Below are 24,044 nucleotides of genomic sequence, written 5' to 3'. Positions count from 1 at the left end.
GGGGAGGAGTAGTCCAACTACTCCCCCTGGGACTTTCACCCAACTCCTTCACAAACAAACAAAACAAATTAATGCCGACCCGAGACCCTGATACCACTCCACCTTAAAGAGGTCCCAGTTCAGCCAAGAGATCTACCTTTAATCCGTTATAGTGATAGGGTAGTTTTTACACCTTAATTTCATCTTTTATTTTTATCATCTGTTTTAAGAAAGTATGCAAAAGAGAAAAAAACATGCACATTGTACTGACTAGGGTTTATTTTGTTCACAACATCAAATTCTCTGCAGCCCACTTAGGCTATCAGTAAGAGTATTATCAGCAGCACAGGCCTCATAATCTTTTTTATAGTTTTTTCTTTTTTTACAATTTTCTACAAGTCGAGTTTCTGGGTATGTAAAAAAACTATATCAACACAAACCTATATCAATACCTGGAAAGGTCTGAGCCTTAACACAATGTTTTTGTGGTTGATGGTTTTCTGTGATGCTATATCGTTTCACAATCAGAGGCTTACCATATCTGGCTAAAAAAAATGTACCTTGAATTATTAGGACCCATTAGAAGATACAAACTCAGTTTATGTCCTACTCCCTTGCTGTTGCAAAAGTAAACCTTTGAAAATAAGGATCTCATTTGTATTAAATAATATTTTCTGCTTATTTAATACTACACTTTCTCCATCCTTGTCACTATTTTAAAAATTGTATTATTTATTTTATTTATCTATTTTGAGAAAGAAACAAACCCAAAGTCCATGCAGTGGTTGCAGAAGAGACTGAAGACTAGACCAAGATCAGGCAGAGAGGCTGAGGGAGGCTTGCAACCTCAGTGTTACTGTTTGACTCTGACCAGTGTGACTGCCTCATTGCTCACATGCCCAGAAACACCATCCTCAAAACAAAGCATTTCCTAAAAGAGATTTGTACTCCACTTGAATTTTGGGCTTGTCTCCATCTGACACCACCTTGAAGGGCCAGTGCTTCATGTCAGCCTGCACCACAGGATCATCAAACTTCCTTCCAATCAGTCTCTTGGCATCAAACACAGTGTTGCTGGGGTTCAAAGCCACCTGGTTCCTGGCTGCGTCCCCAATGAGTCTCTCTGTGTCAGTGAACGCCACATAGCTGGGGGTGGTCCTGTTGCCCTGGTCGTTGGCGATGATTTCTACTTTTCCATGCTGGAAAACCCCCACACAGGAGTAGGTGGTGCCCAGATCAATGCCGATCGCTACACCTTTGGCTGCAGACATTGTCACTGGATGTCACCTGTCAAGCAATTAGACTACATTTTAGTCACGACTCAAAGGAACCAATCTCTGATAGAAAATACACCAGAATATTTAACCTCCTATGACCTGGCGTCCACATACATGGACATCATATTTTTTGTTATCTGCACTGTAAAACTTCATTTTGTGTCATTTTCTGTCTTTCACAAAGGTTAAGTCTGATCCAACTGTTCCCACAGACAAAAAGGATGTTCCTATTTTGGAGTAGTAGTTTTGGAGCATTACAAAAAAACAAAAACAAAAGCAATAACAAAACATAAGCACATTATTTATTGGGTACATCTAACCCCAAATAGCTAAAAGAAATCTAAAATGCAAGCCAAACCAAAGCTTGGGTCTTAGGAGTTAGATTGTGTTTGTCCTCGTCTTCTTTTTATTGGCTATATAGTTTTTTTCTTTCACATTAATAAAATACACTTTATTGGCCAATGTATCCTCACCTATTTTGACCACACAGAAAGATCCTGGGTCAAGCCCTGAACTTTCTGGCTTTAAAGGGCCAGTCCTAAGTCCTACACCTCTTTAGCGGTGTGAAATCTGCTTAGTAGGCTGTGTTGTTGATCACGTGAGCATGTGGAAACGATGTGACTGGATTACTTATATATTATATATATTTATGAAGGGCGACAATTATTGTGTCAGGCATTAATTCAGTTTTTATATTTTTTTTATTATTTTGAAAATCCGTTGCTCGCTGGCTCTGAATGCACATGCAGATAAACCATGGGTGACGGGAGGGGTGGCATCTTGATCAGGAGCGTCTCACCCAATGAGAGCACGTAGGTTGGACTGCTGCAGCGTTCAGAGGAACCAGAAATGAAAAGAACTGTCAGGTAAACAAAATTGTTATGATTGTGGCTCTGGACTGTGGGTAATTTTTTTTCCTATAACAAATAGTATAAAACGTTTAATACACTAACAGTGGCAAATAGCTTTGGTTTTATATTGAAACAAATTATTTAACTGCTGCTGTGTGAAGGAAATATTGCTGATAAAAACTACATTACTTGCTAATACTAATCACTAAGTATTAAACTTAATTCCCTTATTAGTCCCACAATGGGGAAATTCCATTTCCACCCAAGTGCACGCACGCACACACACACACACACACACTGTCCACACACACCCGGAGCAGTGGGCAGCCAATACTGCGGCGCCCGGGGATCAGTTGGGGGTCCGGTCCTTGCTCAAGGGTCTCACCTCAGTCGTGGCATTGAGGGTGGACGCCAGGACGCTGGCTGTTCACTCTGCCCACCGGCAATTCCTGCCGGACCTGTGACTTTCAGGTTACAAGTCCAACTCCCTATCCATTAGGCCACGACTGCTCCACTAATCACTAAGTATTACTAATCACTAAGTATTACTAATCGCTAATTATTACTAATCGCTAAGCATTACTAATCGCTAAGTATTACTAATCGCTAAGTATTAAAAATCGCTAAGTATTACTAATCGCTAAGTATTAAAAATCGCTAAGTATTACTAATCGCTAAGTATTACTAATCGCTAAGCATTACTAATCGCTAAGTATTACTAATCGCTAAGTATTACTAATCGCTAAGTATTACTAATCGTAATTAAAAATTTGAATCGTTGGTCAGCACTAATGGGACAGCAGTTATTAGCATAATAGAACAGAATAAAAATAGATTTCCATTTAATTCAATGAAGCTCAATAAAATTTTATTTATAGATACTGACATACCATCTATAAAAATATATGTAAAAATAATAAAGTAATCTCAACAAATTTCATATATTAAGGTGAAGCATTTAGAATACTATAAGGAAAGCGCCAACAAAATCGTTTTGATCAAGTACTTGGCGACGGCGGGGAGGAAAAACTTCCTGTAACGGAAGAAACCTCCTACAGAACAGGCTCAGTTTGGGTGGCCATCTGCCTTGACTGGTCGGGGTGACCGGAGAGTTTACTTGCTTGTTTTGTTTTGCTTGTTTTTGCCAGTTGGGATGGGTGGGAGGCGTATCTGTGCCACAGGGAGCTTAAGTGGCTCCAGCTTCTTGACTGTCTGGTGTTCCTTGGTTATTCTGGGTAATTTCTGTCCTGTACCTTTAGCCTGGTAGCTGGGCTGCTTCACAACTAACTCCCCTGTGGCAGACTTTAACTTCGGTGCTGTGGAAATTGGTGGCAAGTGAATGGGTGGCTTAGCCACTTTACTGCGCTGCATACGTTTGCTAGTTTTACTTGTGTCTTTGATGAAGTTGCCGGGCTCCTCACCATCTGAAAGGAAGCCATGCCCTCCTGTTCTTACTGCTAAAAGCACTGCAGCATTTCTTTGACTTGCTGCTGCCTTGTCAATTTCACTCTGGATGTAGTCCTGGAGCTGCTTCTTCCGCGCTGCAGCCTGTTCAGCATCCCTCACCTCAGCGTCGTGTTCCTCTCTCTTCAGCTTTTCATAGTGGGCATGCTTTAAAGCTGCCAGATTGTCATTAAAGATCTGGCACTGCTTATTATTTTCCCGTTTGCGCTGAGCTTCTAGCATTTGTTTTCTAGAAACAGCCTGTCAGCCTCTTTCTGGGCCTGAAAGCAGTTCTGGATGGTCTCTTTCTCTGCCTTTGCCTTCTGCTTTTTCTGATCTATCATAGCCTCTCTGTGAGCATAAATATCCTTTAACATTGCAGCCCTCTTCTCCTCTCTCTCCTTCTGCTGCTTTGCCACTTCAGCGTCTTGTTTAGCCATTTCTTCAGAAATCTCAGCTCTCTCTGTGCTCTAGCAGCATCCTGCTCTCTCATTCTGACTGCATATTTGTCTGTCACAGTTTTAATGGGTACCTGCCGCTTTCTGAACTTTTCTGCCAGGTGCTCTTTTTGTTGCTGCAGCATTTGTTCTTTGTCAAGCTGATGACGTTGTCTTACTTCTTCCTCCTTGTCCAGTATCTGTGCCTCCTGTTCTCTCTGCAGTTTTTCTGCTGGACATCTGCTCCTGCATATGTCTCAAATACATTTTCTTTGAGTCTTGTTCTCTTTGGGCCTGATTTTTTAACTCCTGTGCAGGCAATTCATCGAGATTCCTCAGCTGATCACTCTCTTCCTTTTCCTGCTGCATCTTTTTCTCTCTCTGTCGTCTCTTCTCCTTTATTTGCTCCGTCCAAAAGCAGCCAGAGCCCGGTCGTGGAGTTGCTTGTTACAAGCGTCCTCCTGTTCTCGTCTCTGAGCTTCTTCACTTTCTCGAATCATCTCCAGGTTAGGCTGACTTCTCTGCTCTCTAGCAATTCTCTGTTTCTCTTGCTGATATTTGATCAGTGCCTCGTTCTCTTTCTGCACATAAGTCCTTTGGAGTGCGCTGTTGAATTTTCGGACACAGCCATTCTGGTGGAACCTCATCAAATTGGCTTTGTCGATCATTTTCTGCGTGTCCTGTTTCTGCAGTTCCCTCTCGTCTGCAGCAATTTGATTAAAATATTCCTTCTTTTCCTGTTCCTTGAGTTTTAGTTTTTCTAGACGCTTTCTTTGTTGTGTTTTTAAATAGGATTTGTCGAGTTTTGGCAAACTGAGCCGAGCATTCATGTCTACCATTTCCTGTCTGGTGTACATTTTGGACCTGGGCAGGTTGACTATTGACTGGATTCTTTCCCAGTAAGCCCTGCTCAAAATGATTTCTTCTGTTGGAAGCATTTTACACTTTGGTCTAACACACTTTTTAGAAGAGTCGTGCTGTCTGGTGTTTGGCTGTGGTTTGACTTCTGTGGACGTGTAGAGTTTGGATGCTTTGACTGCTGGTGAGGTCATCATGTGACGTCATCTGCTTTGATGAATGTGTCCTTCGCTTAGCCCCGCCCCTTAGTTACTGTTGCTATGCGTTTCAAGCTCTATTTGTCCTAGCTGATTTCCTGTTATCAAACAAAGTGGAGGAGTGATAATAAAAGTACTTTTTATGCGGCACGGCTCTTTTCAGAGTGGAGCGTGGTATTATTTTGTGATGTGAAGACGTGAGCGTGACATAAATATTTACCATCCTATCTGTAACTGGAATGAGACTCAGTGGTTTTTTGTAAAGTGCCTTGAGATGACTGTACTGCGATTTAAAATAGAGGAAATCTGCAGCACAACATCAGAGAGGTGTGGAGGGGAAATAACAAATTCACAGGCTACAAAATGGGTGATGTGGACAGAGCCAGTGAACTAAACAAGTTCTTCAGCAGGTTTAACACAAATGCCCCAGCCATTCTTCATTTTCAGTGTCTCCTTTATCTCTTTCTTCTACCTGTGTGCATCTCCCACCCAGCTACGCTCCCTCCTTCACCTGGGAACACTCCACAATCTGTCACAGTAACAACTGGGGTGATGCTGCAGCTGCAAAGACTGTGCTGTGGGAAGGCAGCTGGCCCATGGAGGCCCAGTGTATGTCCAAGGCTGCTTAAGGACTGTACTGCCCAACTGTGTGAGCCTCTACAGAGGATCTTTAACCTGAGTCTACAGTTGGGGAGGGTCCCGGCTCCCTGGAAAACAGAGCATTGTTCCATTATCTGAAGTGTCCAGCTGAACTGAATGACTACAGGTCGGTGGCTCACACATCACATATTATGAAGGTCCTGGAGAGGATGATTCTCAAGGTTAAACAGGCAATAGTCCCTGCAGTTTGCTTACAGAGAACCCATTAGTGTGGATGCTGTCCTCTATATGTTTCACCATGTCTCATCTGGAAAAAGCTGGAAGTTATGTGAGGATGTGGGGTTTGGACTGGCCACTTAGGTCTTTCGATGTCTGCAGGAGATCCTTCATCCCCACTGTCCTCAGGCTCTGCAACACCTGGCAGTTCACTGACCAACATGAACTGGACTGTTACTGACTACTGTTACTACTCAGTACTAATTACTTTCACTACAAGACTACCTGCATTTCTCTTTGTAATAAAGTTTTTCTCATCTCATGATCTTTTTATTTTTAAATCAGCTCAGAATGGAATTGCACATTGATGTTAAAATGGAGCAGATCAAAAATGTTTGTGAACCAATATGACCACAAATCATGTGGTCCTAAAATAATGGGAGAGCTGGGATGGGCTCCAGCAGATCCCTGTCACCCTGGTTAAGGAATAAGCGGGTATAGAAAATGGATGGGCTGTACGCAAAAAAAAAAAAACTGAGTTACAACAAACATTTGAAACATAGAACTAGTGCAGTGACCTTCAAAAGGGAAACACCCCATAATCGAGCTCAAAGTCTAAGTTGAAGAGATCAGACCCTAACAGAGAGGGGTCCGGCCCTGAGACACCCCATTGTTGTCTGTCTTAGTTCTCCATCCTTTCGCAGTGGCAGTATCGTAGCCTATGAGGTTTGTCCGAGGCGCGATTATTGCTAGTTGAAAACTTTACCCAATACCCCGCCTTGACGACTTGAAATAGTCGGTGATGGCAATTTTTGATGGTCTCTAAGGAGACTGATGAGTTTGTTCAATAATAACTTCAATATTAAAACTGAAGTTAATTAGTAATTTCAGCAACTGAAACTAATCTCAATTGTATTATGACTCCACGTTTTGTGTCTTGTTCGGGGTGTTCTTTGGGGAGTCGCTAGGGGGAGCTAGAGGGAGGTGAGACGGGGAGGAGAGGAGAAGAGCAGGGAAAGAGCTGTTCGGTTTGAGGGACTTGGCGCCGCTACGGATGGAACAGTAGCCTGTTACTTGTTCTGACTAAAGCAAATTAATAAAGGAAAGTGACAAAAGAGCGTCTGCCGGCTGTGAATATAACGGGGCATTACAATATATTAGTGAAAGGTAATGTCATAGGCTATTTCAGAGACAAAAGAGGAGAAACATGAGAAAGGACATGAAAATAACATTTGGGGAGGAGAAAGAATGAAAACTGGAGGAAAACAGTGACAAAGGAGGAGAAAAGGAGGAAAGACATGAAAACAATAACAGAAGAAGAAAATATAGGGATGACAGAAGAAACAATGTAAGACATGAGAAAAAAGATTCAAGAACGAGAAAGTAAACAGAAGAGCAGGAGTGATACAAGGGTAATACATTGCTGTGTGAGGTCGAAGAAGGTGCTGCTGAAGTTGACCCGTCAATCCATGGAGAAATATATACCTTTGAAGAAGAAAACATAAAAAACGCGAATTGTTCTTTTGAAATAGCAAACAGAAACAGCGCAAATCTGTTGAGAAATTAAAAGAAACAAGATTACTAGACACGTGGTATAATCATAAACTCAACCAAATAATAGGCTATTAGAATAAGGAAATCCAACGAGGAAAATCTGACCACGCTGTGGATGATATAACGTTTGGATTTGACGAGATGACGAGAAAACATGACAGTCCTTGGGCTGATTAGTCCTGGTCGATGATTGACAACTGTAATCGAAATCAATGAGTTTAAAAGTCATGATTGCTGTCACGAAAAAAGTGGAAAAAACGTGTCTGCGTGCCAGAAACAAATGATTAAATTTCGTGACATAGTCACGAAATGATATGAGACCGAGTTGAATTACTACCTAAAGCTTTAAATAAATGTGGCGGAAAATAAATTTAGTTGATCTGCAGTATCAGAAAATAGAAAAGGTTAAGTCGGAGTTGAACTAAAATGCATCTACTTTGCATTTCGTCACTAAATATGAATCACAATGAATCACACAGATGTCCGGATGTCTCTGGGTTTGGCTTCACTGTTCGGGTTAATTCGAGAGAGTTCCTATGAGTAAATCAGTTACTTCCTCAAGTTTTTTCAGTTTTACTGTCGATTTTGTTTTCAAAATAAAACATACACGTCGAAATGCAGCATACTACAGCATTTACTTATAATTAGGCTTTTTAATTTGAAAATATTAGCAGGAACTTGTACGTGACACAGACGCTAACTTGACGGTGTTTGCGTGAAACGTCTGGAAGCAGCGAGAGCGTGTTGTTCAATCATATAAGGGGCCTGCTCTCAGAGCGGCGACAGGGACGAAAAGGATCAGAGAAGAAGATCCAGCGAAGAAAGTCCGGCGAAGAAGTCCGGCGAAGAAGACCAGTCCTCTACAGAGCCGCGACCCCTCAACATTAAACTGTAAGTTCATCCTTTATTTCTGAGAGGAAAACGAGTTTAAATTGTTTAAAAGTTTGATGACATTAATGTTTGATAAATTCGTACCTGTATTGAATCTTAAAATAATGTACTATAAGTAGAAAAAGGTTGAGGATGAGCAAGTTACAAATGTTTTGTTGTATATACCCCAAATTTTAATGATAAATGTTTAAAAGTATTTTGAGAAGTCCATCACTGTAATAATGTGTATGCCTATAGGCAATTTTATTTTATAATAGAATAAGTTGAACAAAGGGGATAGGCTGACCTCATCAACATGTTTTGTTATATATAAGCTTAACCTCCTAAGACCCAAGCTTTGGTTTGGCTTGCATTTTAGATTTCTTTTAGCTATTTGGGGTTAGATGTACCCAATAAATAATGTGCTTATGTTTTGTTATTGCTTTTGTTTTTGTTTTTTTGTAATGCTCCAAAACTACTACTCCAAAATAGGAACATCCTTTTTGTCTGTGGGAACAGTTGGATCAGACTTAACCTTTGTGAAAGACAGAAAATGACACAAAATGAAGTTTTACAGTGCAGATAACAAAAAATATGATGTCCATGTATGTGGACGCCAGGTCATAGGAGGTTAAATATTCTGGTGTATTTTCTATCAGAGATTGGTTCCTTTGAGTCGTGACTAAAATGTAGTCTAATTGCTTGACAGGTGACATCCAGTGACAATGTCTGCAGCCAAAGGTGTAGCGATCGGCATTGATCTGGGCACCACCTACTCCTGTGTGGGGGTTTTCCAGCATGGAAAAGTAGAAATCATCGCCAACGACCAGGGCAACAGGACCACCCCCAGCTATGTGGCGTTCACTGACACAGAGAGACTCATTGGGGACGCAGCCAAGAACCAGGTGGCTTTGAACCCCAGCAACACTGTGTTTGATGCCAAGAGACTGATTGGAAGGAAGTTTGATGATCCTGTGGTGCAGGCTGACATGAAGCACTGGCCCTTCAAGGTGGTGTCAGATGGAGGCAAGCCCAAAATTCAAGTGGAGTACAGAGGGGAGAACAAAGCCTTCTACCCTGAGGGATTTCCTCATGGTCCGGTGAAGATGAAGGAGATAGCTGAGGCCTACCTCGGACACAAAGTGTCCAGCGCAGTCATCACAGTCCCAGCGTACTTCAACGACTCCCAGCGACAGGCAACTAAAGACGCAGGCGTCATCGCAGGACTCAACGTCCTGAGGATCATCAACGAGCCGACAGCAGCTGCCATCGCGTACGGTCTGGACAAAGGCAAGTCAGGCGAACGTAACGTCCTGATCTTTGACCTGGGTGGAGGCACCTTTGATGTCCATCCTGACAATTGAAGACGGTATTTTTGAGGTGAAATCCACAGCTGGAGACACTCACCTGGGTGGAGAAGACTTTGACAACCGCATGGTCAACCACTTTGTGGAGGAGTTCAAGAGGAAACACAAGAAGGACATCAGCCAGAACAAGAGAGCCTTGAGGAGGCTGCGCACAGCTTGTGAGAGGGCCAAGAGGACCCTGTCCTCCAGCTCCCAGGCCAGCATTGAGATTGATTCTCTGTATGAGGGCATCGACTTCTACACCTCCATCACCAGGGCTCGCTTTGAGGAGCTGTGCTCCGACCTGTTCAGGGGAACATTAGAACCGGTGGAGAAAGCCCTGAGGGACGCCAAAATGGACAAGGCACAGATCCACGACATCGTGCTGGTGGGAGGCTCCACCAGAATCCCCAAAATCCAGAAACTCCTGCAGGATTTCTTCAATGGCAGGGAGCTGAACAAGAGCATCAACCCAGATGAGGCTGTGGCTTACGGTGCCGCCGTCCAGGCTGCCATTCTCACAGGTGATACCTCAGGCAACGTTCAGGACCTGCTGCTGCTGGACGTGGCGCCTCTGTCCCTGGGTATCGAGACAGCCGGAGGAGTCATGACTGCCCTGATTAAACGCAACACCACCATCCCCACTAAACAAACCCAGGTCTTCACAACCTACTCTGACAACCAGCCTGGGGTCCTCATCCAGGTCTACGAGGGGGAAAGAGCCATGACCAAGGACAACAACCTGCTGGGCAAGTTTGATCTCACAGGAATCCCACCTGCTCCACGAGGGGTCCCACAGATTGAGGTCACCTTCGACATTGATGCCAACGGCATTTTGAACGTGTCTGCAGTGGACAAAAGCACCGGCAAAGAGAACAAGATCACCATCACCAACGATAAGGGTCGGCTGAGCAAAGAAGAGATTGAGAGGATGGTGCAGGACGCTGAAAAATACAAAGCTGAGGACGACATTCAGAGGGACAAAATCGCTGCCAAGAACTCTCTGGAGTCCTACGCCTTCAACATGAAGAGCAGTGTGCAGGATGAGAACATGAGAGCAAAATTAGTGAGGGAGACAAGAAGAAGCTGATTGAGAAGTGTGATGAGGCCATCGCCTGGCTGGAGAACAACAGCTGGCTGATAAAGAGGAGTACCAACACAAGCTCAAGAGCTGGAGAAAGTGTGTGACCCCATCATCAGCAAGTTGGTACCAGGGAGGAATGTCCACTGGCAGCTGTGGACAGCAGGCACGAGCTGGTGCTGAGGGGCCCACCATTGAGGAGGTGATTAAAGTGCCCCTGATGGTGACTGTGTGATCACTGGGACATTATAAATATAACTTGAAAGTCACACCATTGATACATAATTTATATTACTGTTAGTCCTGTAGATCTACTGTTCTTATAATACAATTGTAATTTTATAACTTGTATAAAAAAAGTAAAAAAAAAATCCTAAAAATTGTTAAATATAATTTTCATAATTTTCATGTCTTGGTGGACAATGTAATAAAGTGAACATGTAAACAAATTTTATGGTGGTTGTAATTAACTTGTCCAGGTTTTCATATTTATGGTAAAATTTATTTAAAATGACACCATCAGCTGATGATGTTTACACTGTAGTGAATAATGAAAATGTCTCCATTACAAAAGCATTTAAAAAAAGAAATGAGAGATGCAGTTATCTGTGCTTTTTTTTTCTTTCTTTTTTTTTTTTTTTACATACTTTAATAAATGTTAAAATATCTAACACATGGAAGGATCCATATGAGCTACATTGCCTTTATCTTGTTTGTTTAAACTGCTGGGCCCACTGAGTTAATAATAAATCAATATATAACTGCTCTGACAAAAACATTATGAAACAGTAGCCTTAAAAAATGATATTGTATATAATCTGTAGCTTCCTTGAATATTTTCATATAATCAGTACAAATGTCACAGTTATTTTCTGTGGCAAATGTGGAGCTGCAGATCAAACCAAAATCAAACTTTTGAACTGTTGAAAACTTACTAACAAGACAGCTCCTCATCCATAGTCAGAGCAGGCCTAGTAGTATTGGAGCTCCTCACTGTGACCACTTGGGGCAGGAAACACTTATGAATCTGAAATGATTCTGTGGAATTCACTAATATAAAAAAGACAGATTCAGTGTATATCACAATCCAGTATCGTGTCCGAGTCTCTGAGTGAAAGAGCCGGTCATTTCGTCATCTTTTCAGTCTACATAACGGGACGATAATTTTCGTAAAGGTTGTTGTTGCTAAATATGAATATTGCTATGTCTTGCTAGACACCGTTCTTCTCACACTGCCTTGGTTCTCGCGATAGCTCGTACGTCGGTGAGTGCAGGTCGTTGACAGCAGCTGTTCAAACCGCTGGATTTTGATGAATGAGACGGTGACAGCATGAAAAACAAATGGGGTGGGGAGGAGTAGTCCAACTACTCCCCCTGGGACTTCACCCAACTCCTTCACAAACAAACAAAACAAATTAATGCCGACCCGAGACCTGATACCACTCCACCTTAAAGAGGTCCCAGTTCAGCCAAGAGATCTACCTTTAATCCGTTATAGTGATAGGGTAGTTTTTACACCTTAATTTCATCTTTATTTTTATCATCTGTTTTAAGAAAGTATGCAAAGAGAAAAAAACATGCACATTGTACTGACTAGGGTTATTTTGTTCACAACATCAAATTCTCTGCAGCCCACTTAGGCTATCAGTAAGAGTATTATCAGCAGCACAGGCCTCATAATCTTTTTTTATAGTTTTTTTTTTTTTTACAATTTTCTACAAGTCGAGTTTCTGGGTATGTAAAAAAACTATATCAACACAAACCTATATCAATACCTGGAAAGGTCTGAGCCTTAACACAATGTTTTTGTGGTTGATGGTTTTCTGTGATGCTATATCGTTTCACAATCAGAGGCTTACCATATCTGCTAAAAAAAATGTACCTTGAATTATTAGGACCCATTAGAAGATACAAACTCAGTTTATGTCCTACTCCCTTGCTGTTGCAAAGTAAACCTTTGAAAATAAGGATCTCATTTGTATTAAATAATATTTTCTGCTTATTTAATACTACACTTTCTCCATCCTTGTCACTATTTTAAAAATTGTATTATTTATTTTATTTATCTATTTTGAGAAAGAAACAAACCCAAAGTCCATGCAGTGGTTGCAGAAGAGACTGAAGACTAGACCAAGATCAGGCAGAGAGGCTGAGGGAGGCTTGCAACCTCAGTGTTACTGTTTGACTCTGACCAGTGTGACTGCCTCATTGCTCACATGCCCAGAAACACCATCCTCAAAACAAAGCATTTCCTAAAAGAGATTTGTACTCCACTTGAATTTGGGCTTGTCTCCATCTGACACCACCTTGAAGGGCCAGTGCTTCATGTCAGCCTGCACCACAGGATCATCAAACTTCCTTCCAATCAGTCTCTTGGCATCAAACACAGTGTTGCTGGGGTTCAAAGCCACCTGGTTCCTGGCTGCGTCCCCAATGAGTCTCTCTGTGTCAGTGAACGCCACATAGCTGGGGGTGGTCCTGTTGCCCTGGTCGTTGGCGATGATTTCTACTTTTCCATGCTGGAAACCCCCACACAGGAGTAGGTGGTGCCCAGATCAATGCCGATCGCTACACCTTTGGCTGCAGACATTGTCACTGGATGTCACCTGTCAAGCAATTAGACTACATTTTAGTCACGACTCAAAGGAACCAATCTCTGATAGAAAATACACCAGAATATTTAACCTCCTATGACCTGGCGTCCACATACATGGACATCATATTTTTTGTTTATCTGCACTGTAAAACTTCATTTTGTGTCATTTTCTGTCTTTCACAAAGGTTAAGTCTGATCCAACTGTTCCCACAGACAAAAAGGATGTTCCTATTTTGGAGTAGTAGTTTTGGAGCATTACAAAAAACAAAACAAAAGCAATAACAAACATAAGCACATTATTTATTGGGTACATCTAACCCCAAATAGCTAAAAGAAATCTAAAATGCAAGCCAAACCAAAGCTTGGGTCTTAGGAGTTAGATTGTGTTTGTCCTCGTCTTCTTTTATTGGCTATATAGTTTTTTTCTTTCACATTAATAAAATACACTTTATTGGCCAATGTATCCTCACCTATTTTGACCACACAGAAAGATCCTGGTCAAGCCCTGAACTTTCTGGCTTTAAAGGGCCAGTCCTAAGTCCTACACCTCTTTAGCGGTGTGAAATCTGCTTAGTAGGCTGTGTTGTTGATCACGTGAGCATGTGGAAACGATGTGACTGGATTACTTATATATTATATATATTTATGAAGGGCGACAATTATTGTGTCAGGCATTAATTCAGTTTTATATTTTTTTATTATTTTGAAAATCCGTTGCTCGCTGGCTCTGAATGCACATGCAGATAAACCATGGGTGACGGGAGGGGTGGCATCTTGATCAGGAGCGTCTCACCCAATGAGAGCACGTAGGTTGGACTGCTGCAGCGTTCAGAGGAACCAGAAATGAAAAGAACTGTCAGGTAAACAAAATTGTTATGATTGTGGCTCTGGACTGTGGGTAATTTTTTTTCCTATAACAAATAGTATAAAACGTTTAATACACTAACAGTGGCAAATAGCTTTGGTTTTATATTGAAACAAATTATTTAACTGCTGCTGTGTGAAGGAAATATTGCTGATAAAACTACATTACTTGCTAATACTAATCACTAAGTATTAAACTTAATTCCCTTATTAGTCCCACAATGGGGAAATTCCATTTCCACCCAAGTGCACGCACGCACACACACACACACACACACTGTCCACACACACCCGGAGCAGTGGGCAGCCAATACTGCGGCGCCCGGGGATCAGTTGGGGGTCCGGTCCTTGCTCAAGGGTCTCACCTCAGTCGTGGCATTGAGGGTGGACGCCAGGACGCTGGCTGTTCACTCTGCCCACCGGCAATTCCTGCCGGACCTGTGACTTTCAGGTTACAAGTCCAACTCCCTATCCATTAGGCCACGACTGCTCCACTAATCACTAAGTATTACTAATCACTAAGTATTACTAATCGCTAATTATTACTAATCGCTAAGCATTACTAATCGCTAAGTATTACTAATCGCTAAGTATTAAAAATCGCTAAGTATTACTAATCGCTAAGTATTAAAAATCGCTAAGTATTACTAATCGCTAAGTATTACTAATCGCTAAGCATTACTAATCGCTAAGTATTACTAATCGCTAAGTATTACTAATCGCTAAGTATTACTAATCGTAATTAAAAATTTGAATCGTTGGTCAGCACTAATGGGACAGCAGTTATTAGCATAATAGAACAGAATAAAATAGATTTCCATTTAATTCAATGAAGCTCAATAAAATTTTATTTATAGATACTGACATACCATCTATAAAAATATATGTAAAAATAATAAAGTAATCTCAACAAATTTCATATATTAAGGTGAAGCATTTAGAATACTATAAGGAAAGCGCCAACAAAATCGTTTTGATCAAGTACTTGGCGACGGCGGGGAGGAAAAACTTCCTGTAACGGAAGAAACCTCCTACAGAACAGGCTCAGTTTGGGTGGCCATCTGCCTTGACTGGTCGGGGTGACCGGAGAGTTTACTTGCTTGTTTTGTTTGCTTGTTTTTTGCCAGTTGGGATGGGTGGGAGGCGTATCTGTGCCACAGGGAGCTTAAGTGGCTCCAGCTTCTTGACTGTCTGGTGTTCCTTGGTTATTCTGGGTAATTTCTGTCCTGTACCTTTAGCCTGGTAGCTGGGCTGCTTCACAACTAACTCCCCTGTGGCAGACTTTAACTTCGGTGCTGTGGAAATTGGTGGCAAGTGAATGGGTGGCTTAGCCACTTTACTGCGCTGCATACGTTTGCTAGTTTTACTTGTGTCTTTGATGAAGTTGCCGGGCTCCTCACCATCTGAAAGGAAGCCATGCCCTCCTGTTCTTACTGCTAAAAGCACTGCAGCATTTCTTTGACTTGCTGCTGCCTTGTCAATTTCACTCTGGATGTAGTCCTGGAGCTGCTTCTTCCGCGCTGCAGCCTGTTCAGCATCCCTCACCTCAGCGTCGTGTTCCTCTCTCTTCAGCTTTTCATAGTGGGCATGCTTTAAAGCTGCCAGATTGTCATTAAAGATCTGGCACTGCTTATTATTTTCCCGTTTGCGCTGAGCTTCTAGCATTTGTTTTTCTAGAAACAGCCTGTCAGCCTCTTTCTGGGCCTGAAAGCAGTTCTGGATGGTCTCTTTCTCTGCCTTTGCCTTCTGCTTTTTCTGATCTATCATAGCCTCTCTGTGAGCATAAATATCCTTTAACATTGCAGCCCTCTTCTCCTCTCTCTCCTTCTGCTGCTTTGCCACTTCAGCGTCTTGTTTAGCCATTTCTTCAGAAATCTCCAGCTCTCTCTGTGCTCTAGCAGCATCCTGCTCTCTCATTCTGACTGCATATTTGTCTGTCACAGTTTTAATGGGTACCTGCCGCTTTCTGAACTTTTCTGCCAGGTGCTCTTTTTGTTGCTGCAGCATTTGTTCTTTGTCAAGCTGATGACGTTGTCTTACTTCTTCCTCCTTGTCCAGTATCTGTGCCTCTGTTTCTCTCTGCAGTTTTCTGCTGGACATCTGCTCCTGCATATGTCTCAAATACATTTTCTTTGAGTCTTGTTCTCTTTGGGCCTGATTTTTTAACTCCTGTGCAGGCAATTCATCGAGATTCCTCAGCTGATCACTCTCTTCCTTTTCCTGCTGCATCTTTTTCTCTCTCTGTCGTCTCTTCTCCTTTATTTGCTCCGTCCAAAAAGCAGCCAGAGCCCGGTCGTGGAGTTGCTTCTTACAAGCGTCCTCCTGTTCTCGTCTCTGAGCTTCTTCACTTTCTCGAATCATCTCCAGGTTAGGCTGACTTCTCTGCTCTCTAGCAATTCTCTGTTTCTCTTGCTGATATTTGATCAGTGCCTCGTTCTCTTTCTGCACATAAGTCCTTTGGAGTGCGCTGTTGAATTTTCGGACACAGCCATTCTGGTGGAACCTCATCAAATTGGCTTTGTCGATCATTTTCTGCGTGTCCTGTTTCTGCAGTTCCCTCTCGTCTGCAGCAATTTGATTAAAATATTCCTTCTTTTCCTGTTCCTTGAGTTTTAGTTTTTCTAGACGCTTTCTTTGTTGTGTTTTTAAATAGGATTTGTCGAGTTTGGCAAACTGAGCCCGAGCATTCATGTCTACCATTTCCTGTCTGGTGTACATTTTGGACCTGGGCAGGTTGACTATTGACTGGATTCTTTCCCAGTAAGCCCTGCTCAAAATGATTTCTTCTGTTGGAAGCATTTTACACTTTGTCTAACACACTTTTTTAGAAGAGTCGTGCTGTCTGGTGTTTGGCTGTGGTTTGACTTCTGTGGACGTGTAGAGTTTGGATGCTTTGACTGCTGGTGAGGTCATCATGTGACGTCATCTGCTTTGATGAATGTGTCCTTCACTTAGCCCCGCCCCTTAGTTACTGTTGCTATGCGTTTCAAGCTCTATTTGTCCTAGCTGATTTCCTGTTATCAAACAAAGTGGAGGAGTGATAATAAAAGTACTTTTTATGCGGCACGGCTCTTTTCAGAGTGGAGCGTGGTATTATTTTGTGATGTGAAGACGTGAGCGTGACATAAATATTTACCATCCTATCTGTAGCTGGAATGAGACTCAGTGGTTTTTTGTAAAGTGCCTTGAGATGACTGTACTGCGATTTAAAATAGAGGAAAATCTGCAGCACAACATCAGAGAGGTGTGGAGGGGAAATAACAAATTCACAGGCTACAAAATGGGTGATGTGGACAGAGCCAGTGAACTAAACAAGTTCTTCAGCAGGTTTAACACAAATGCCCCAGCCATTCTTCATTTTCAGTGTCTCCTTTATCTCTTTCTCTTCTACCTGTGTGCATCTCCACCACCGCAGCTACGCTCCCTCCTTCACCTGGGAACACTCCACAATCTGTCACAGTAACAACTGGGGTGATGCTGCAGCTGCAAAGACTGTGCTGTGGGAAGGCAGCTGGCCCAAATGGCCCAGTGTATGTCCAAGGCTGCTTAAGGACTGTACTGCCCAACTGTGTGAGCCTCTACAGAGGATCTTTAACCTGAGTCTACAGTTGGGGAGGGTCCCGGCTCCCTGGAAAACAGAGCATTGTTCCATTATCTGAAGTGTCCAGCTGAACTGAATGACTACAGGTCGGTGGCTCACACATCACATATTATGAAGGTCCTGGAGAGGATGATTCTCAAGGTTAAACAGGCAATAGATTCCCTGCAGTTTGCTTACAGAGAACCCATTAGTGTGGATGCTGTCCTCTATATGTTTCACCATGTCTCATCTGGAAAAAGCTGGAAGTTATGTGAGGATGTGGGGTTTGGACTGGCCACTTAGGTCTTTCGATGTCTGCAGGAGATCCTTCATCCCCACTGTCCTCAGGCTCTGCAACACCTGGCAGTTCACTGACCAACATGAACTGGACTGTTACTGACTACTGTTACTACTCAGTACTAATTACTTTCACTACAAGACTACCTGCATTTCTCTTTGTAATAAAGTTTTTCTCATCTCATGATCTTTTTATTTTTAAATCAGCTCAGAATGGAATTGCACATTGATGTTAAAATGGAGTAGATCAAAAATGTTTGTGAACCAATATGACCACAAATCATGTGGTCCTAAAATAATGGGAGAGCTGGGATAGGCTCCAGCAGATCCCTGTCACCCTGGTTAAGGAATAAGCGGGTATAGAAAATGGATGGGCTGTACGCAAAATTTAAAAAAACTGAGTTACAACAAACATTTGAAACACATAGAACTAGTGCAGTGACCTTCAAAAGGGAAACACCCCATAATCGAGCTCAAAGTCTAAGTTGAAGAGATCAGACCCTAACAGAGAGGGGTCCGGCCCTGAGACACCCCATTGTTGTCTGTCTTAGTTCTCCATCCTTTCGCAGTGGCAGTATCGTAGCCTATGAGGTTTGTCCGAGGCGCGATTATTGCTAGTTGAAAACTTTACCCAATACCCCGCCTTGACGACTTGAAATACAGTCGGTGATGGCAATTTTTGATGGTCTCTAAGGAGACTGATGAGTTTGTTCAATAATAACTTCAATATTAAAACTGAAGTTAATTAGTAATTTCAGCAACTGAAACTAATCTCAATTGTATTATGACTCCACGTTGTTGTGTCTTGTTCGGGGTGTTCTTTGGGGAGTCGCTAGGGGGAGCTAGAGGGAGGTGAGACGGGGAGGAGAGGAGAAGAGCAGCGAAAGAGCTGTTCGGTTTGAGGGACTTGGCGTCGCTACGGATGGAACAGTAGCCTGTTACTTGTTCTGACTAAAGCAAATTAATAAAGGAAAGTGACAAAAGAGCGTCTGCCGGCTGTGAATATAACGGGGCATTACAATATATTAGTGAAAGGTAATGTCATAGGCTATTTCAGAGACAAAAGAGGAGAAACATGAGAAAGGACATGAAAATAACATTTGGGGAGGAGAAAGAATGAAAACTGGAGGAAAACAGTGACAAAGGAGGAGAAAAGGAGGAAAGACATGAAAACAATAACAGAAGAAGAAAATATAGGGATGACAGAAGAAACAATGTAAGACATGAGAAAAAAGATTCAAGAACGAGAAAGTAAACAGAAGAGCAGGAGTGATACAAGGGTAATACATTGCTGTGTGAGGTCGAAGAAGGTGCTGCTGAAGTTGACCCGTCAATCCATGGAGAAATATATACCTTTGAAGAAGAAAACATAAAAAACGCGAATTGTTCTTTTGAAATAGCAAACAGAAACAGCGCAAATCTGTTGAGAAATTAAAAGAAACAAGATTACTAGACACGTGGTATAATCATAAACTCAACCAAATAATAGGCTATTAGAATAAGGAAATCCAACGAGGATAAAATCTGACCACGCTGTGGATGATATAACGTTTGGATTTGACGAGATGACGAGAAAACATGACAGTCCTTGGGCTGATTAGTCCTGGTCGATGATTGACAACTGTAATCGAAATCAATGAGTTTAAAAGTCATGATTGCTGTCACGAAAAAAGTGGAAAAAACGTGTCTGCGTGCCAGAAACAAATGATTAAATTTTGTGACATAGTCACGAAATGATATGAGACCGAGTTGAATTACTACCTAAAGCTTTAAATAAATGTGGCGGAAAATAAATTTAGTTGATCTGCAGTATCAGAAAATAGAAAAGGTTAAGTCGGAGTTGAACTAAAATGCATCTACTTTGCATTTCGTCACTAAATATGAATCACAATGAATCACACAGATGTCCGGATGTCTCTGGGTTTGGCTTCACTGTTCGGGTTAATTCGAGAGAGTTCCTATTAATAATCAGTTACTTCCTCAAGTTTTCAGTTTTACTGTCGATTTTGTTTTCAAAATAAAACATACACGTCGAAATGCAGCATACTACAGCATTTACTTATAATTAGGCTTTTTAATTTGAAAATATTAGCAGGAACTTGTACGTGACACAGACGCTAACTTGACGGTGTTTGCGTGAAACGTCTGGAAGCAGCGAGAGCGTGTTGTTCAATCATATAAGGGGCCTGCTCTCAGAGCGGCGACAGGGACGAAAAGGATCAGAGAAGAAGATCCAGCGAAGAAAGTCCGGCGAAGAAGATCCAGCGAAGAAGACCAGTCCTCTACAGAGCCGCGACCCCTCAACATTAAACTGTAAGTTCATCCTTTATTTCTGAGAGGAAAACGAGTTTAAATTGTTTAAAAGTTTGATGACATTAATGTTTGATAAATTCGTACCTGTATTGAATCTTAAAATAATGTACTATAAGTAGAAAAAGGTTGAGGATGAGCAAGTTACAAATGTTTTGTTGTATATACCCCAAATTTTAATGATAAATGTTTAAAAGTATTTTGAGAAGTCCATCACTGTAATAATGTGTATGCCTATAGGCAATTTTATTTTATAATAGAATAAGTTGAACAAAGGGGATAGGCTGACCTCATCAACATGTTTTGTTATATATAAGCTTAACCTCCTAAGACCCAAGCTTTGGTTTGGCTTGCATTTTAGATTTCTTTTAGCTATTTGGGGTTAGATGTACCCAATAAATAATGTGCTTATGTTTTGTTATTGCTTTTGTTTTTGTTTTTTTGTAATGCTCCAAAACTACTACTCCAAAATAGGAACATCCTTTTTGTCTGTGGGAACAGTTGGATCAGACTTAACCTTTGTGAAAGACAGAAAATGACACAAAATGAAGTTTTACAGTGCAGATAACAAAAAATATGATGTCCATGTATGTGGACGCCAGGTCATAGGAGGTTAAATATTCTGGTGTATTTTCTATCAGAGATTGGTTCCTTTGAGTCGTGACTAAAATGTAGTCTAATTGCTTGACAGGTGACATCCAGTGACAATGTCTGCAGCCAAAGGTGTAGCGATCGGCATTGATCTGGGCACCACCTACTCCTGTGTGGGGGTTTTCCAGCATGGAAAAGTAGAAATCATCGCCAACGACCAGGGCAACAGGACCACCCCCAGCTATGTGGCGTTCACTGACACAGAGAGACTCATTGGGGACGCAGCCAAGAACCAGGTGGCTTTGAACCCCAGCAACACTGTGTTTGATGCCAAGAGACTGATTGGAAGGAAGTTTGATGATCCTGTGGTGCAGGCTGACATGAAGCACTGGCCCTTCAAGGTGGTGTCAGATGGAGGCAAGCCCAAAATTCAAGTGGAGTACAGAGGGGAGAACAAAGCCTTCTACCCTGAGGAGATTTCCTCCATGGTCCTGGTGAAGATGAAGGAGATAGCTGAGGCCTACCTCGGACACAAAGTGTCCAGCGCAGTCATCACAGTCCCAGCGTACTTCAACGACTCCCAGCGACAGGCAACTAAAGACGCAGGCGTCATCGCAGGACTCAACGTCCTGAGGATCATCAACGAGCCGACAGCAGCTGCCATCGCGTACGGTCTGGACAAAGGCAAGTCAGGCGAACGTAACGTCCTGATCTTTGACCTGGGTGGAGGCACCTTTGATGTGTCCATCCTGACAATTGAAGACGGTATTTTTGAGGTGAAATCCACGGCTGGAGACACTCACCTGGGTGGAGAAGACTTTGACAACCGCATGGTCAACCACTTTGTGGAGGAGTTCAAGAGGAAACACAAGAAGGACATCAGCCAGAACAAGAGAGCCTTGAGGAGGCTGCGCACAGCTTGTGAGAGGGCCAAGAGGACCCTGTCCTCCAGCTCCCAGGCCAGCATTGAGATTGATTCTCTGTATGAGGGCATCGACTTCTACACCTCCATCACCAGGGCTCGCTTTGAGGAGCTGTGCTCCGACCTGTTCAGGGGAACATTAGAACCGGTGGAGAAAGCCCTGAGGGACGCCAAAATGGACAAGGCACAGATCCACGACATCGTGCTGGTGGGAGGCTCCACCAGAATCCCCAAAATCCAGAAACTCCTGCAGGATTTCTTCAATGGCAGGGAGCTGAACAAGAGCATCAACCCAGATGAGGCTGTGGCTTACGGTGCCGCCGTCCAGGCTGCCATTCTCACAGGTGATACCTCAGGCAACGTTCAGGACCTGCTGCTGCTGGACGTGGCGCCTCTGTCCCTGGGTATCGAGACAGCCGGAGGAGTCATGACTGCCCTGATTAAACGCAACACCACCATCCCCACTAAACAAACCCAGGTCTTCACAACCTACTCTGACAACCAGCCTGGGGTCCTCATCCAGGTCTACGAGGGGGAAAGAGCCATGACCAAGGACAACAACCTGCTGGGCAAGTTTGATCTCACAGGAATCCCACCTGCTCCACGAGGGGTCCCACAGATTGAGGTCACCTTCGACATTGATGCCAACGGCATTTTGAACGTGTCTGCAGTGGACAAAAGCACCGGCAAAGAGAACAAGATCACCATCACCAACGATAAGGGTCGGCTGAGCAAAGAAGAGATTGAGAGGATGGTGCAGGACGCTGAAAAATACAAAGCTGAGGACGACATTCAGAGGGACAAAATCGCTGCCAAGAACTCTCTGGAGTCCTACGCCTTCAACATGAAGAGCAGTGTGCAGGATGAGAACATGAAGAGCAAAATTAGTGAGGGAGACAAGAAGAAGCTGATTGAGAAGTGTGATGAGGCCATCGCCTGGCTGGAGAACAACCAGCTGGCTGATAAAGAGGAGTACCAACACAAGCTCAAAGAGCTGGAGAAAGTGTGTGACCCCATCATCAGCAAGTTGTACCAGGGAGGAATGTCCACTGGCAGCTGTGGACAGCAGGCACGAGCTGGTGCTGAGGGGCCCACCATTGAGGAGGTGGATTAAAGTGCCCCCTGATGTGGACTGTGTGATCACTGGGACTGTTTACCCCTCAACTGTAACAGCATGCCTTACATTCATAGGTTTGCTGCCTCTTTAATATGTGATGTATAAGCTATAAAGATAGTAAACGTTTAGAGAAATTCCATGTAAATATTTTGGTGTCTGGATTTTTATCAGTATTGTTCAAGTGTAATGGTATATTTCATGTTCATATGTTGTTTGCCATCATTGTATCTGTGGTGCAAGTTAATGAACTCCATTATTAATATAACTTTTAAATTTACAACTTTGATGGGCAAGCTTAATATTTAAAATACAACTGATTTTATCTTTATGTCTTTATATTGAACCTTGCAATACAGCCAAAAAAATATGGCTGCAATATGTGGAACTGCCACTAGATGTCACAATTTTACTTAATTTTGGTACGTTTTAGTTCAGAAACTACTTTTTCTTGGTCAATAAAAACTGATTCCTGGTGATCTCTGGAGATTGTGTCACTGAATTCACTCTGGTAGAAACCACCAGAAATATTTCCCAAGAAGTGAAAGCAGATAAGCTAAACTAAGCTTATAATAATGGTTATGTTGTAAGCTGTATCTTAAATTGCTTTAGCACACAGGTCATTAACATGATTTGCAGAACCTTGGAGACTTGAAAACTCAGACTATATTCTTCCTATTTTTAATGTATGTAAATTTTAATGTCACACAGTGCATGTTTTCACTTTGGGCCAATATAAAAATCTGGGTCATGTACTTGCTCAGCCTCCATTGGCCCCCTTTTACAACCACTGTCAAACCTGTAAGATACAAATAACCGAATCAGCAAATGAACCAATGCATCTACAGTGATTTTAAGGATAATCGGTAAGTGTTCATGATGTATTTAAGAAATCTCAGCAATTCCTTTGTCCACAGACTGCTATTGCTATGTGACACTTCACTATGAGGTTTTCATTACTACACTATTCACATTATTTGTAAGCCTATATGTTTTGTGAGTTGGATTTTCAGCCCTGCTTTTTTCATAGTTCATAGGCAATGTCTATTAAGTGTCCCAGC

At 42.4% G+C, this 24,044-nt stretch overlaps 2 protein-coding genes, 2 non-coding genes and 2 pseudogenes across 4 annotated transcripts; 4 read left to right on the top strand and 2 right to left on the bottom strand.

Annotated features, from left to right (window-relative positions):
* Window positions 1-407: 407 nt before the first annotated feature.
* On the bottom strand, window positions 408-1,307 carry LOC113140482 (heat shock 70 kDa protein 1-like). Its single transcript, XM_026324306.1, has one exon. The coding sequence runs from the start codon at window positions 1,248-1,250 to the stop codon at window positions 894-896; it is 357 nt and encodes a 118-aa protein (XP_026180091.1). The 5' UTR covers window positions 1,251-1,307; the 3' UTR covers window positions 408-893.
* Window positions 1,308-6,550: 5,243 nt separating this feature from the next.
* Window positions 6,551-6,689, top strand: LOC113141696 (U4 spliceosomal RNA). The gene has a single exon (XR_003296772.1). It is a non-coding gene; the product is annotated as a U4 spliceosomal RNA (small nuclear RNA).
* A 1,568-nt stretch (window positions 6,690-8,257) lies between these two features.
* LOC113140538 (heat shock 70 kDa protein 1-like) lies at window positions 8,258-10,944 on the top strand (annotated as a pseudogene).
* Window positions 10,945-12,961: 2,017 nt separating this feature from the next.
* Window positions 12,962-13,299, bottom strand: LOC113140537 (heat shock 70 kDa protein 1-like; annotated as a pseudogene).
* Window positions 13,300-18,603: 5,304 nt separating this feature from the next.
* LOC113141704 (U4 spliceosomal RNA) lies at window positions 18,604-18,744 on the top strand. The gene has a single exon (XR_003296781.1). It is a non-coding gene; the product is annotated as a U4 spliceosomal RNA (small nuclear RNA).
* Window positions 18,745-20,208: 1,464 nt separating this feature from the next.
* Window positions 20,209-23,622, top strand: LOC113140609 (heat shock 70 kDa protein 1-like). The gene is made up of 2 exons (XM_026324517.2): window positions 20,209-20,359; window positions 21,048-23,622. Exon 2 carries the CDS (start codon window positions 21,064-21,066, stop codon window positions 22,981-22,983), a length of 1,920 nt encoding a protein of 639 aa, XP_026180302.1. The 5' UTR covers window positions 20,209-20,359; window positions 21,048-21,063; the 3' UTR covers window positions 22,984-23,622.
* Window positions 23,623-24,044: the final 422 nt, after the last annotated feature.

This window comes from Mastacembelus armatus, chromosome 8 (genome assembly GCF_900324485.2).
Source record: "Mastacembelus armatus chromosome 8, fMasArm1.2, whole genome shotgun sequence".
NCBI lineage: Eukaryota > Metazoa > Chordata > Actinopteri > Synbranchiformes > Mastacembelidae > Mastacembelus > Mastacembelus armatus.
This window is presented reverse-complemented; position numbering and strand designations above follow the sequence as displayed.

What these genes read in the sequence shown, in the direction of transcription:
- LOC113140482 (XM_026324306.1), bottom strand. Translation starts at nt 1,250, where the DNA reads ATGTCTGCAGCCAAAGGTGTAGCGATCGGCATTGATCTGGGCACCACC.
- LOC113140609 (XM_026324517.2), top strand. Translation starts at nt 21,064, where the DNA reads ATGTCTGCAGCCAAAGGTGTAGCGATCGGCATTGATCTGGGCACCACC.